Source organism: Papio anubis, chromosome 3, assembly GCF_008728515.1.
Source record: "Papio anubis isolate 15944 chromosome 3, Panubis1.0, whole genome shotgun sequence".
NCBI lineage: Eukaryota > Metazoa > Chordata > Mammalia > Primates > Cercopithecidae > Papio > Papio anubis.
The window spans coordinates 70605564-70620300 of record NC_044978.1 but is presented as its reverse complement, the minus strand read 5'-3'; the positions used below and the strand labels follow the sequence as shown (position 1 = coordinate 70620300).

Sequence of the window (14737 nt, the reverse complement as noted above, 5' to 3'; positions counted from 1 at the left end):
TTCAATATATTGTCCTTCCAACCCCTGCCTTTCACCAAACCATACTGCACACTGCTCCAGAGGGCTGCCTCTGAAGTGGAGACAATGGCTCTGATCAGATATGTGGCTTTTATCCTTACGAATCCTGAAGAGCTGAGCACAGTAGCTCATGCTTGTAATCCCAACACCTTGGGAGGTCAATGCTGAAGGACTGCTTGAACTCAGGAGTTTGAGACCAGCCCAGGCAACATAGTGAGACTCTGGTCTCTACAAAAATAAAAAGATTAGCTGAGCATGGTGGTGCATTCTTGTAGTCTCAGCTACTCAGGAGGCTGAGGTGAGAAGATTGCTTAAGCCTAGGAGTTTGAGGCCACAGTAAGCTATGATCGTGCTACTGCACTCCAGCCTAGGTGACTGAGCAAGACCCTGTCTGGAAGGAAGGAAGGAAGGAAGGAAGGAAGGAAGGAAGGAAGGAAGGAAGGAAGGAAGGAAGGAAGGGGAAGGGGAAGGGGAAAGGGGAAAAGAATCCTGAAGGTTTTCTAATACAGGATAATGTCCACAGTCCTTTATCTGGGTGGGAGCAGGAAGGGTGAGAAACAGTGAGATGAGCTGCTACCAACATTTACTGCATGCAGCTCTGTGCCACGCTCTTCACACGTATTTTCTTTAACACCCACAACCTTGTTCAGCAGGTACTATTGTTTGCATTTTAAGAATAGGACATACAGCCAACAGACATATGAAAAAATGCTCATCATCACTGGCCATCAGAGAAATGCAAATCAAAACCACAATGAGATACCATCTCACACCAGTTAGAATGGCGATCATTAAAAAGTCAGGAAACAACAGGTGCTGGAGAGGATGTGGAGAAATAGGAACACTTTTACACTGTTGGTGGGATTGTAAACTAGTTCAACCATTATGGAAAACAGTATGGCGATTCCTCAAGGATCTAGAACTAGATGTACCATATGACCCAGCCATCCCATTACTGGGGATATACCCAAAGGATTATAAATTATGCTGCTATAAAGACACATGCACACGTATGTTTATTGCAGCACTATTCACAATAGCAAAGACTTGGAATCAACCCAAATGTCCATCAGTGACAGATTGGATTAAGAAAATGTGGCACATATACACCATGGAATACTATGCAGCCATAAAAAAGGATGAGTTTGCGTCCTTTGTAGGGACATGGATGCAGCTGGAAACCAGCATTCTTAGCAAACTATCACAAGAACAGAAAACCAAACACCGCATGTTCTCACTCATAGGTGGGAACTGAACAATGAGATCACTTGGACTCAGGAAGGGGAACATCACACACCGGGGCCTATCATGGGGAGGGGGGAGGGGGGAGGGATTGCAATGGGAGTTATACCTGATGTAAATGACGAGTTGATGGGTGCAGCAGACCAACATGGCACAAGTATACATATGTAACAAACCTGCACGTTATGCACATGTACCCTACAACTTAAAGTATAATAATAATAAATAAATTAAAAAAAAAAAAAAGAATAGGAAAACTGAGACTCATCCAATTTGCCCCAGGTCACACAACCAGTAAATGATAGCTTTAAAGGCCCTTTGAAGTTGAGTCTGAATCTATCTTTCCAGTCTTATTTCCAACATGTCCTTACCCCTGACATCTGCTTGCACTGGAAGTTTTAGCCATACAAGCTTCTTGCTTTCCTGGGATACACCACATGCTTTACACACCTCCATATCTGTGCACATTCTGTTCCCTTGGCCTGGAATCCATTTCTCCAGCTCTCTGCCTGCAGCTGTTATTTGCAAAGGCACAGTTGCAAGATGTGCAGTAAGTGCTACTAATAATAAGGTACTTAGGTTTGTGAATAGCTCTCTTAAAAACAAAGAGCGAGAATTCAAGGTCAGAATTCAAGGTCAGAATCCCAGTGTCTCTCTCAGTGAGTGACATTCTAAGCTCTGTGGAGTGGGTCAGAGAGGTGAAGACCCAGCTGACACACTGAGAAGGGGTGTAACCTGGGGCCTGCTGTCTTGTCTCTGCTATGGCCAGTAGTAAGCAAAAATGTGTGTGCTTTGATCTTATTGTTGCATGTATCTCTTACTGAAAATTACTGATAGATGCAGCATTAATAAGAACATAAGGATAAATGAAGAAGCACATGTACGAATCTACAGGTATATATACTGTATAGGAGAAAGAGACTAGCAAGGTTTTGGCCAGTAAAGACACATTAGCTACAATGACCAAATCAGAGTAAAATTTACAATAATATTGATTATAAAATGTTAAGCATGTTGAAAACTCTGAAATTCTAAGACTGTGAATTTATCATTTCTGTAGCTTTTGTTTGTTTGTTTGAGATGAAGTTTCACTCTTGTTGCCCAGGCTGGAATGCAATGGTGTGATCTTGGCTCACCACAACCTCTGCCTCCTGGGTTCAAGTGATTCTTCTGCCTCAGCCTCCCGAAAAACTGGGATTACAGACAAGTGCCACCATGCCCGGCTAATTTTGTATTTTTAGTAGAGATGGTGTTTCTCTATGTTGGTCAGGTTGGTCTTGAACTCCCAACCTCACCTCGGCCTCCCAAAGGGCTGGGATTACAGGCATGAGCCACCATGCCCAGGCCTGCAGCTTTTATTATTATAAAAATACTTTTTTAAAAAATTCAAATATCAAAGAGGGTATAAAGCTTTAAACAAGCCTACCTTCTTCTCAACTTTTCTTGCCTGGCCTACCCAATTCCTGTAAGGCATTCACTGTCAAAAATAATATTCATTTAGATATTCTCTACTCATATTAATATTGCCATTTTATACTACAGCAGTAAAGAACATGGGTCCCACCTGCCACAATCAGAATCAGCTATTTTATTATCTGAATGACATTGGACAAATTACTTAACTTCTCTAATTCTCAGTTATCCCACGACACAGGCAATACATTAAACTATACAAAATATTGTTGGGATAATTCCATCATCCAGTACATGGTATTAATCATAATTAAACATACTTGATTATCTTGTTAATATTACCTACAGTAGGCTGAGCATGGTGGCTCACACCTGTAATCCCAGCACTTTGGGAGGCCCAGGCTGGCAGATCACGAGGTCAGGAGATTGAGACCATCCTGGCTAACACAGTGAAACACCGTCTCTACTAAAAATACAAAAAATTAGCCGGGCGTGGGGCGGACATCTGTAGTCCCAGCTACTTGGGAGGCTGAGGCAGGAGAATCGCTTGAATCTGGGAGGCGGTGGTTGCAGTGAGCTGAGATCATGCCACTGCACTCCAGCCTGAGTGACAGAATGAGACTCTGTCTCAAAAAAAAAAAAAAAAAAAAAAAATTACCTATAGTAAAACTCTGAGGGGGAAAAAAAATAGGGCCCACAAGGAAAAAAGGTCTATATTGTTTAAAAAATAGTCATATTTATTTATTTTTTCCTTATAAAATGGTTAATTTTAGATCCATAATTTCATAAACACACCACTATATAGTCTTTTATAAGTAGCAAATTAATAAAAGATAAAGCTCCTATGTGTTAAATGTTTTATTCCCTACAAAAATTCGTGTTTTCACCAAAGCCTGACTCTGCCTATAGGAGCGACTCATACAGAATTAATGAATACCACATATCATTCTTACCATGGCAGAAAATAGGTTGAGAGAAGCTGGCCTGGAGAACTCATAGTTTGAAATTCAGCTCTGACACCCTTTCCTCTGAGAGACATGTTATTAACACCCTCGACAGAGCTTATTATCTCCATCTGCTCTTCTTTATAGAAAAGACTATTCTAGAATTAATTAAAGGCATTTGTATCACAACTTTAAGTATTCTACTGTCTTCTCTTGTAGATCAAGGGCTCCCTGAAAAGGAAGGACCTTGATTTTGTGTTTCTCCAACCCCCATTGAGACTACCACTTTCCATTCTATGGTGCTCCATAAACCATTGTGCAAGGAGCATTGTTTGTGATGCATTCCCCTGCAATCACATTTAGTATGTATTATGGATAATTTAAAGATAAATTCCCCTCAACTCGTCATGTATTTTAAGCATAACCACTGAAGGTCATTTTCCTATCATTTTTTTTCTTCTTTTTTTTTGGCCAAATCTTACCCCCAGCTTTATGGTGGAAATAATAGCTAACTCAGAAAACGGTTCTTTGGCCAAGTTAAACGACAATGCCAGCAATTCATGTATAGTTGAGTTATGAAGGTCAGATTTTGAAATAAATGCAGATTTTGAAAGACTATGTGGGGAAAAAAGTGCTATGAGTACAAGATGTTATGGATATGGAAGCATTTACAACAGAAAAGAGTACACTGAAGCCTTTAGCTGGATATTTCAAGGACTTTTTGAAAAGACACATAAGAACTTTCCAAACAGTTGCTGTTTATCTTCATGACAAATTAGCAGTTTTTGTCTACTCTGTTTGCTTCAAGAAGTTTACTACTCCTGATTATATATAGATTTTACTTGGCATCTAGCTGATAGAAAATAAAGCTATAATTCAAATAGGGGAGTACAGTTCTGAGATGTTTTCACTTGAATACACAATAAGAAAGCTTTCACTTTATGTTCTTTCTATTTCTACTCCCTGTGCACAGGGGATGAGACTCTCATCTCTGGTCTTCCGGGCAGAATATCCTGAGTTAATTGGCTGACCAGCCACAGTCCTGGGCTTTCCAAAGTTACTCTTTGCCCTTCTCCCACCCCCATTTAAAAAAATATAACCAACGAACATTACGTTTTGTATTACAGAGTTACATCTCTTCCAGCACACTGTGAGCAGCCTCGGGACAGGGACAGCAGCGGAGCATCACGCAGCCTCTGCATGAAACTGGCACTGGGGAGAACAATGTTTACTTTGCCAGCAGGGACGGTAGTAACTGCCATTGACATTACGTCCAACAGTGTCACTTTGTAAAGGCAGTTCCTTATCTATTTAAAAAGAGTTACGTACCTTTTATAAAGATAGTTCATTCTACTTTGTAAGAACACTATTATACTACACATTAACTTTGTATTTATGAAGTTATCATGAGTTGTTATATATTTAGATATGTTTATTCTCATTTTTAAATGTCAAGGTAAAAATATACATTACTATAACAATAAAATTGCAGATATAACAAAAAATAAGATGCAAAAGATATGAAGAAACATCACATCGGCTGAAAAGAGCTGGACTCTAGTAAACTGGCTGACAGCTGACTATACTGATTGCTGCAGTCGTTGGACCACAAGAGCAACCTTGGAGAACATGGCTATTAAGAACATAGTGCTTTTCATAATGTATCATAATTAGTATCAAATTTCAGATACATAGAATGCATGTACACAATGTGCTTTATATATTTTTCCTTGTAAGCTGTCAAGCAGCCTCTAGACCTCTTGTGGACTACCAGTGTGGAAACCATTGTTGTAAGACAGCATTGCTCCCTTTTAGAAATGAAATATGGGGTTGCGCTGGGACTCTACATTCAGATCCTCTGGCAGCCTGGGCTGTACAATTCTACTTTACTATGCTCTCTTAATTGGTGAAATAGTAGCTAATGAATATCTACTCATCCTTCCTTTCACACACAAATCCATGAACGTAATATTATTCCCAGTCCTGACTTCTTAGAGTAGAAAGACTTGTATGGTGATGTATGACTTATTGTGTACAGGAACATTTACATATGCATTTCTAGATAACTTACTGGAGGAGAGAAGAACAACAAAAACAACCCTTTCAAACTGAAACAGAAGGTACTTGTTTGTAGTAACGTGGAATAAAACAAATTCCCTTCTTTCTGAAGACCAACCAATTTGTTTGCTTCTGTTAGGTGAGCCCTAATATCTTCAAGTTGCTTTATGATATAATATTTGTTATTAATTTCATGTTAAATTAACATATATTCTGAGACTTTTTGAGTGATACCCACAATAGCCTTTGATCCCATAAATGAATACTCTTGCAGATTAAAAAAACCCAACAAGAATCACTGTCTTAGAACCAAGTTATGCATTTAGATAGAAAATTATGTGGGAAGTGTTTCATAAACTCAGTTCTGTAATACAGTCGTTGCTGTTATTGTTGTTATTACTAAGCAGTTTATTTTAAAAGTTAATTTAAATTTAGCTTTAACAACAACATTTTAAAATTAATTTTAGAAACTAGCTGTCATGGCCAAAGTGGTTTGACTCTTGTGTTAAGGTAATAATGATGATTTAGAGTGAGGGTTTTTTTTTTTTTTTTGAGATGGAGTTTCGCTCTTGTTGCCCAGGGTGGAGTACAGTGGCACGATCTTGGCTCAACACAACCTCCGCCTCCCGGGTTCAAGTGATTCTCCCACCTCAGCCTCCTAAGTAGCTGGGATTACAGGCATGTGCCACCACGCATGACTAATTTTGTATTTGTAGTAGAGACAGGGTTTCTCCATGTTGGTCAGGCTGGTCTCGAACTCTCAACCTCAGGGATCCACCTACCTCAGCCTCCCAAAGTGCTGGGATTACAGGTGCGAGAGTGAGTGCTTTTTAATCATTATGGCTTCTTCAGTTTACTGTCTTCATTACTATGAGAATGATCAGAGTCATTTTGGGCTCAGCTTCCCAACTGAAGACATGGCCAACCTCTCATCTGCTTCTGGCAATCAGCATGCACATCTCTGTCACTGACTGTCACAAGACCTTGGCCTGGCATGTTTGAAAATTCCATGGCTGTGGAGGGTGATATGGTAATCTGGTAGATCTGATACTGTTGGACTAACTTTAAAATAGACCATATAAAGTTCATATAAAAGCCAGAGGGAGGAGCTAAACTGGAAATCCTGGCAAAATGAGTTGCTCAGATGCTAACAGTGCTGGAATGGACACGCTGGGGGCAATCTGTGGTTTTGGCCGTTTCCTCCCGAGATTTGAGTGGAAGTTTGGAATAGCCTCTAGTGACCCACGTGTTTTAATGAAGACTGTATTTTCTTTCATAAATGAAACTTTCTTTCTTTTTGTCTCTATGTTTTTAAAATTTATTTACTAGCAATTGGAAGTGGCTTCTTCTCACCTTTAGTGCTTCCATGCCAGCCTGGATGACAGGAGCGAAGACAGTCTCATTTTCATTAGAGTCTGCAAACATGTCTGGAATCTGGTCCAACAAACTAAAAGACATGAGTAAGCAAAAGGTTTGAAATGTTTAGCATATTTTAATACATTTCAAGCATTAAATCACTGACATTTCAAGCCTAAACACATATGGTATTTATTTGACACCAACACTTATAGGTAATTTTCCTTAGGAAATGATATCTTAGCATGGCTTGGCACCAAAATCTATGATTTGAATGGAACATTTACAAAATCTCTCTTTGTAGATATTTTTTCTATTCACTGCATTACTGATCTCTTAGACCATAAATTCTTGGAACAGTGGCTATATCTTCAGTTATGACCATCATCATTAATACATTCATCCACATACAGGAAATAGCTCCCTTGCAATACCTTTCCAGAAAAAGAGGAAGAACCGATAGGGTTGAATGTGAGTATTTAAAAAATTCTTTCTCTTAGATACTGGCCTATATTTTAAAAAGACGGACTTAACATAAATGATAGAGTTTAATAATCCATGTCTTAAAACCCCCTTGCTAATGATAAAACAATGTATGATTGAATCAAAACACGGTGCAATTAAAGACAGACACCTGATTCACTTTTAAATTATAATACACTTGATATTTACTTATGAATCACAGATTGAGATTCTTGATAGTTGACAAGGAAACCATCCAACAAAGGAACAAAGACTTCTCCAACATCAGTCACCACCATCATCTGAGGCTGGGCCAGATTACTCTTCACATTAAAGAAATGGAGAACTTTGTTATACGTGATAAAACCCACTCGAATTGCAGACATCTCTTCTTGCTCTTCCCTGTAAGGAAAAAAAAAAAAAGTTTTTGAGATGCTTTATAAATTTAGAATGAAAAGGAGGTTTCTATCTGAAATTCAGTAAGTGTGTCTTCTATAAAATACAATAAAGACATGTTTAAAGTTTTTGTCTTACTTTCTGTTACCAGGTGTAAACAATACTAGTCATGGCAATAGGGGATAGGAGTTACTACAAAAATAAACTGATAAGGAAAAAAATTCTCAAAATTCTAGGTAAAAATCAAGTAAACACTTGTTCATATTTCTGTAACATATTTATTTTCAATCTATAGAAAACAATAATGCTTTTTTCATGAATAAGCTAGGCTTATTACATTCCTTATAAACAAGGCTCTCTCAAAAGTCACCAGAAGGTCAGAAGAACAAATGGAATATTTGAAGCAAGGGATGAGGAAGCCACACTCATATTACTAAGAGGACAGCTGCTTTTACTGAGAAAACACTTGCTCCTCTTCTCTGATTCTTTTCTTACACACCAGAGAATCTCAACAGAAAACAGGCTAGATTTGGGGAACTATATAAACTTATAAACACATAGTATAAATATATAAAGCAAGTTACATTTATAAAATGACAGTGTAATTGTTATTAGGTGACCATTTATGATGGTCATGGCAAAGCACTTTTAAAAAGCTCCAAAGCTCCAAAACTTTAACAAAAAGTAGATTTTCTTTTTTAAGGAATTCCAAAATGAGGCCTTAGTATTCTAAGTGTAAAGGCATGAATGCTGTCATTCCAGTCTATAGTCTATAGTAAGTACATTCAGAATTTCATGGTCTGAACTTCAGTTTCATGCTTGCTGAGTGCATTGTACAGTCTATTTTTCTCTCCTCTAAAAGAAAACACCTAGATACTATTGATGCCCTTACTAATTTTCAATGGAGAATATTATGCAGTGCTCAATGGTTAAGGGAAAGACACAAAACATACATGCCACTTTCTTTGACCATTAGATGTCAGCATAATTTATTTTGATTAAAGGACAACTTTCTTGAAAAGGAACCTGGTTTGCCCAGCTTCTAAATTTTCTACATGGCCTAAAGAGTTACTCGAGTACAAAGGAGAGGAAAATGGAAGTATCTAGATGGAAGTATCTCAAGTTCAAATTGCTGATTCTGCTGCAGACTTACCAATTTCTTTGATATGTCAACAGAGTACAGGCTGATAAGGTACTGGCTCTGAACTGTGTTTTCTTCTCTATTTCCTTCACTAACTGAGGGTATTTGTTCTTCACTGGGCAGTTTAAACAGATTCTCATAATCCCTTCCAAAAGCACTTGGAAACTGTTTATATTCTGGACACTTGCAAAGCTTTCAGAAATGAGAATTCCCTATTCTTTCTAACTACACATACACAGACACTCACACACACCTCAATATCCTAAATGGTGCAACTTTATGCAACTAACCACTATGCTATACTGCATCCATGCTTGCCCCAACCCCCACCCGATTCATTTGAACCTTACTCTTCAAAACCAAGTGCAAATTCTTCCTCCTCTGTGAAATCTCCCCTGATGCTACCAATTAGAAGTCATTTCCTCTTCTAAACACCTATAAATCATTCTCATTGGGCTCTTAGCATAAGGTACCTTTTAGTAAACATTTCATGAATCCCTGACTACACGCTAATAAAGGGCAGTACCCAAAGCTTATGTTTTCTGTCCCCTGAGGGTCGAGTACAATGTGGGGAATTCGACATTTTATTGAGGATGATTATAATGATGGTGAAAAACTGGACTTGGGATGGCAAGTTAGAGCCCCAACTGATAACCCAATAGTATACATTTTTTCCCAACTCCAGTTTAGTGATGTCACCCTGATAGTTTAGAACCAGCCTGGCTAGAAGCACTGACACCATGGATTGAGCTAACACTACAAATCAAGGCTTTATTTATTTATTTATTTTTTGAGAGCTTTTTTTTTTTTTTACCAGCACTCCACTAGTTAAGCTCCCATTTCCCAGTAAAACTTTTTATGACATTAGGTGAAAAATATCCCAGCAAATCACAAAGGGCTTTTATTCTCTTTTAATAGTTAATTTAGAATCAACTAAGGCAAAAGACACAAAAGAAAATCTACAGAGAAAAATCTAGATTACTATTTCCCATTGGATTTGGACATTTTCAAGTGACGGGAAAGGAGTATCCTGGGATTCACAGGGTTCACTTAAGATCGAAATTAATGTTTTTTAAAAGCATCTAATCAGAACATCCTACATTATTGCAAAATATTAGTCCTGGTCTCCATGGGAATTTTTTTTTAAATTTGTTTGAGAAACAGAACTGTCCTAAAATTTTCTTCAACAGTATCACTGCCTTATTAAATCATATCCAGAAGAAAACTAATTTTCAGCCTCTCCTTTATATTAATTCTAGACAAGTTTTGTGAAGTTATAAGAGACTTCATAAAGACTAATACGTTGATGTTCTTTTTTTCAATGATTACTTCTCTCAATGCTTGCCCCATCATGGAATGAACCTGACACAGCAATACGGAAGACATTAGTAACTAGATGAACCAGAAAATTTTAAGATCTAGCATTGGGAACATTTTAGTTACAGCAGCATTAAAAACAGACAGATTAAAAAAAAAAAAAAAAAAAGCCAAATTAACTAAAGAGTTTGAGCTGAATAACAGATGAAACATTTCAAATCTTTTCTTTCCTGTTCCAGAGAAGTCAGAAAAGTCTGGCGACCTTGAGAGGCCAAAGGTATAAATTCAAAGTTAAATAGTAAAGAATGAGGCCTTCCTTTTTCAAAAGATCACCTAATAGATTAACACACCCTAAAATGTTAATCAAGACTTCTGACTGTGCTTTTCAAAAAGCTGTTTGGCAAGTAGATCAAATTGATGACAATCTTACCATTAAAAAAACAAAGTTACACATATGCACAGCCCAAAATAAATTTCAGGGGATAAGAAACAACCAGATTTGTTTTAAAAGATAAAAGAGAAAAAGGTAATTGGCTTGAATAAAATCTTTTAAAAGAGAGATCGGAATAGTGGCAGAGAATAACCAACAGTATCCTTTTATTTTTTTTCTCCTATCTTTACAAAGTCACACATCTCTGCTCCAATGGGACATAAAGTTATAATGACACCAAAGGAAAGAGTGTGATTTCATAACTTATATCAAAGGCTATTAGCTTCATATCACCAGCGTTGATAAGGAACAAGGGACTGGTGAAGTAACTGTCTAGGATAATGGATTCATTTGAGAGAAGGAAAAGAGAGAAAGACCATTTCCAGAAATTAGAGTAGTTTTCTTTCATGCTAATCAAGTTCAAAATTCAGATTAAACCAGCCCCATGAGAGAGTTCTGTAATAAAATATATCATATTCAGTAGAAAATCCATACTTCTCAAGTTTCCTTAAGAATAGGGTAAGGGAAACTACAGTCGCAAACACATCTGCAGGCATCAGATGCCTTTCTTATGCCACCATCTTCAACTTGCTCCCAGCTCGTTCTTCATTTTATAATTTAGTTTGAAATTAACTCGGTGTTTTTTAAACATCCCCACTGCTTTCCCAAACCATCTTTGAAAATATTATGACTTCAGCTTCACAGATACAAACAAAACTACTCCTGGGAGGTCCAGAGTTCGTTTATCTGAGCCTCACATCTCCCAAAGCACCAGTCATACGTGCAAAGAATATAGAGGGGTGGGGACCCAAAGATTCATGGAGCTCTAAGGGCTGAAGCCAACATCCCACCCTCCAGAAAAACATCCTTTTCCAGAACAAAGATTGCTGATGTTCAGGGAGGGGATGGGACACGTAGGGACTAAGTTACAGACAACATTTCCCAGCCTGTTCCTATTTCCTCGCATGAGGGATGGCATTCTCCCTGCCCATGAATCTCCTTACTAGATGTTATTCCTCATCCTAAACAACTAGCTTTTATAATAAGATAATTTTAAAATAGCCATGTTTGATATTAGTTTTAATATTAGTAATAAGACAGAAAAATAAAAGGATAGTGCTAGTTATTCCCTGCTAGTTTCTAAATATCTCTCTTAAAAGCTTTTATTCAAGCCAAGATACATTTTTTCCTCTTTATCTTTCAAAACAAATCTGGTTGTTTTTTCTCCCCTGAAATTTGTTTTGGGCTGTGCATGTGTGTAACTCTATATTTCTTATGGTAAGATTGCCATCAGTTTGATTTACTTCTTTGTATTAAAGCAGGTAATATGCCAAACAGCCTTTTTAAAACACGGTCTGAAGTCTTGACTAAGGTCGAGGGTATGTTCATCTGTTAGCTATTAGAATTAGTTTCCCACCTTTCCTTGCTGCCCTCTTGCAATGGCAAGGAATGTGGTGCATCTCAGGCTGTTAACTTACAGGACACAGAGGTAGTAAAGCTGCAAATGGGTTGGACAGCTTATCATAAGGGCAAAAGGAAACTGCTTAAAAATCTACCATCTCTGCCATAAGACAACAGTTCAGTTTCCTGTCATCCCTTCGAACTCTGCCATGCTCACCAACTACTAGTTTCCACTGGAAAATCAATGCTTTGAAAAGTGAATAACACCTCCAAAGTCTTTTCCATCACACTGTTGGGATTCTTCTCATAATTTATAATGTACTTTGAATGTTTTTTACCATAGCTTTTTTTTTTTTTTTTACCAGTTTGTTTCCTTTGCTTTGTACAAAAGATCACTCTAACTTTCTAAGGACTCAAAACAATGGTGCTGTTTGATTTATGACTAATTACCCAATGTCCTCATTAGCAAAAAATATCAATTGGTCATTCAGCACTTATCTTCTGGCCAATAAATTAATGAGGCAATAATGTATAAGTTGTAAAAAGAATGACAGTTCCCTTACTTTGGAAGTTTTTCCAGCATAGTCTTCAGTTCTTCACATATGAGCTTGACAAGTCCATTCTTTATGTTACTATATGAAACATCAATCATGAAGATAAAGGCTGGTGGATTGGGAGGCTTATTCTTCTATAGGAAAGCAAACACATCACATAAATAGATATAAAGTAAATACATTGCATAATCAAATGTCAATACTCATCAGAAATTCTTGAAAGTTATCAGATGTTTCATTTAATATTTAGGATATAGCATCTGTGGAATTAAATCATTTTTCCAGAATATCTAGAGCATCTGGTTTCAGATGCTATTAAAAAGATAAAAGAAGTTGTTTATTTTTCAGGGTATGACTTGGGTCAGTATTGAATTAGACACTATTATGACATCTAGCACAGAAGGTTCACTTTTGCAAAGCTTTATTATTACAGTTGCTGAAGGGAAAGTACAGAATTATGGCCAGACTTGCTTGTAACTCTCTGCCTTACAGGTCGAAATATGTTTGGCACACTAACAAATTATGCTAAAAAAGAGTACACATAATAGTGTTTGTTTTTGAAACTGTAATAAAACTTCATTAACTTGGATGTCACTATTTTAGACTCTCTTCTTCTATCAGCTCTTTCTATTTTAAAGATATGAAATTGTTTAGGAAAACATAACTGTATACTTTTAAAAACTGTAAAATATTTTTAAGCACTGACCTAGTTTTTTACATATTTGTGGTAACATAGAATGTTAGGCCTTTTATCTGTTTAAAACAATCACTGTGACATAAAGCAGCTGCTATGAAAATGTTTTTTAGTTGCTGCTCCCTTTACTGGCTGGTGTTCAAACAGCTTTTAGGAAGTGATCCTTCAGTTGCATCTTACAAAATATTTAGAAAAGAGAGCCACAGGCAAACAACTCTAGTGACCTACACTACAGAATAAAGAATTTAGACCAACTTAATTTTTAACTTTATAATAAATAAACAAAAATGTTCTAAAATTGTATTGTAATTATTTTAAAATTAGACAATAATGTCTGTAAATTATCTTACTGATTTATTCTATATCCACTACAAGGCTAGATATAACTTTTTAAAACAAAATCCTTCATTTTAAATAAAAACAAATTATAGGACTTAAAAATCATCATCCTGAAAACTTTTACCAAAATCAGACCAACAAAGAAATGAAGGAACTCTGCTGTCTATGTGAATAATTTTTATTGCAAATCATTCCTGATTCACAGCTACTTTAATTCACAGCATAGACTTATGCTGATTTATATCAGCATATATAACGGATGAAAATAACAGCCATTTCCATTAGTTAAACCAAAACCTCTTTGTGACAAACCCAAGTGTGCTGTACCATTCTTGTAATCTCTTCTATCAGCATTACCAATTCCTCATGGAATATTTTCCATATCTCCAATTTGCACATTTCCACAGAAATGCTTCACTATAACTGGTTTTTGAAATATTCAAAATTAGTTCATCATTCCTCTAAATCACATTCTCTTCCCATTTGTCTATATGGGAATAACATCACTATATGCCAACTCAAGGCTTGAAAGTGTGAAATTAGATTTGGCTGTTCCTTTTCCTTCAATAACTGAGTCCCATTGTTTTCAGTTTCAGAATGATTCTTTAACGATGTTTTGGCCCATCCCTACTCACAACCATCTGAAAGCTTGTCATCTTGCGCCTAGGTAACTGTCAGGGCTTTATCATTAGCTTTCTTTTTTTTTTTTTTTTAATTTATTTATTATTATTATACTTTAAGTTGTAGGGTACAGCTTTCTTAATCTATTACCCTACCCATTCAATCCAGCTGGCTTTGTCCAGCCAAGCTTAACATGTATGTACTCTATAAAATGCTGGTTTTCCATGCCAACTTACTAAAACTGCTCTCTTTAAGGTCACTGAACCATCCAGACTGCAAACTACAGTGACTTGAAATAAAAATCCAGCTCTCATCCTAGATCTCTTCTATCTCTTTGCAACTTTAGGCACA

General features: G+C 36.9%; 1 protein-coding gene across 6 annotated transcripts in view; it reads right to left on the bottom strand.

Moving 5' to 3' along the window:
• The window catches only part of SEC24D (SEC24 homolog D, COPII coat complex component), a 113800-nt gene that overhangs the window by 23647 nt on the left and 75416 nt on the right, over nucleotides 1-14737 (bottom strand). For all 6 annotated transcript variants that reach the window (XM_009207473.3, XM_009207477.4, XM_009207475.4 and 3 more), the window contains exons 11-13: nucleotides 12742-12866; nucleotides 7704-7895; nucleotides 7029-7122 (exon numbers count right to left, since the gene is read on the bottom strand). In XM_009207473.3, coding sequence (XP_009205737.1) covers nucleotides 7029-7122; nucleotides 7704-7895; nucleotides 12742-12866 — 411 coding nt within the window. The remainder of the gene's footprint in view (nucleotides 1-7028; nucleotides 7123-7703; nucleotides 7896-12741; nucleotides 12867-14737) is intronic.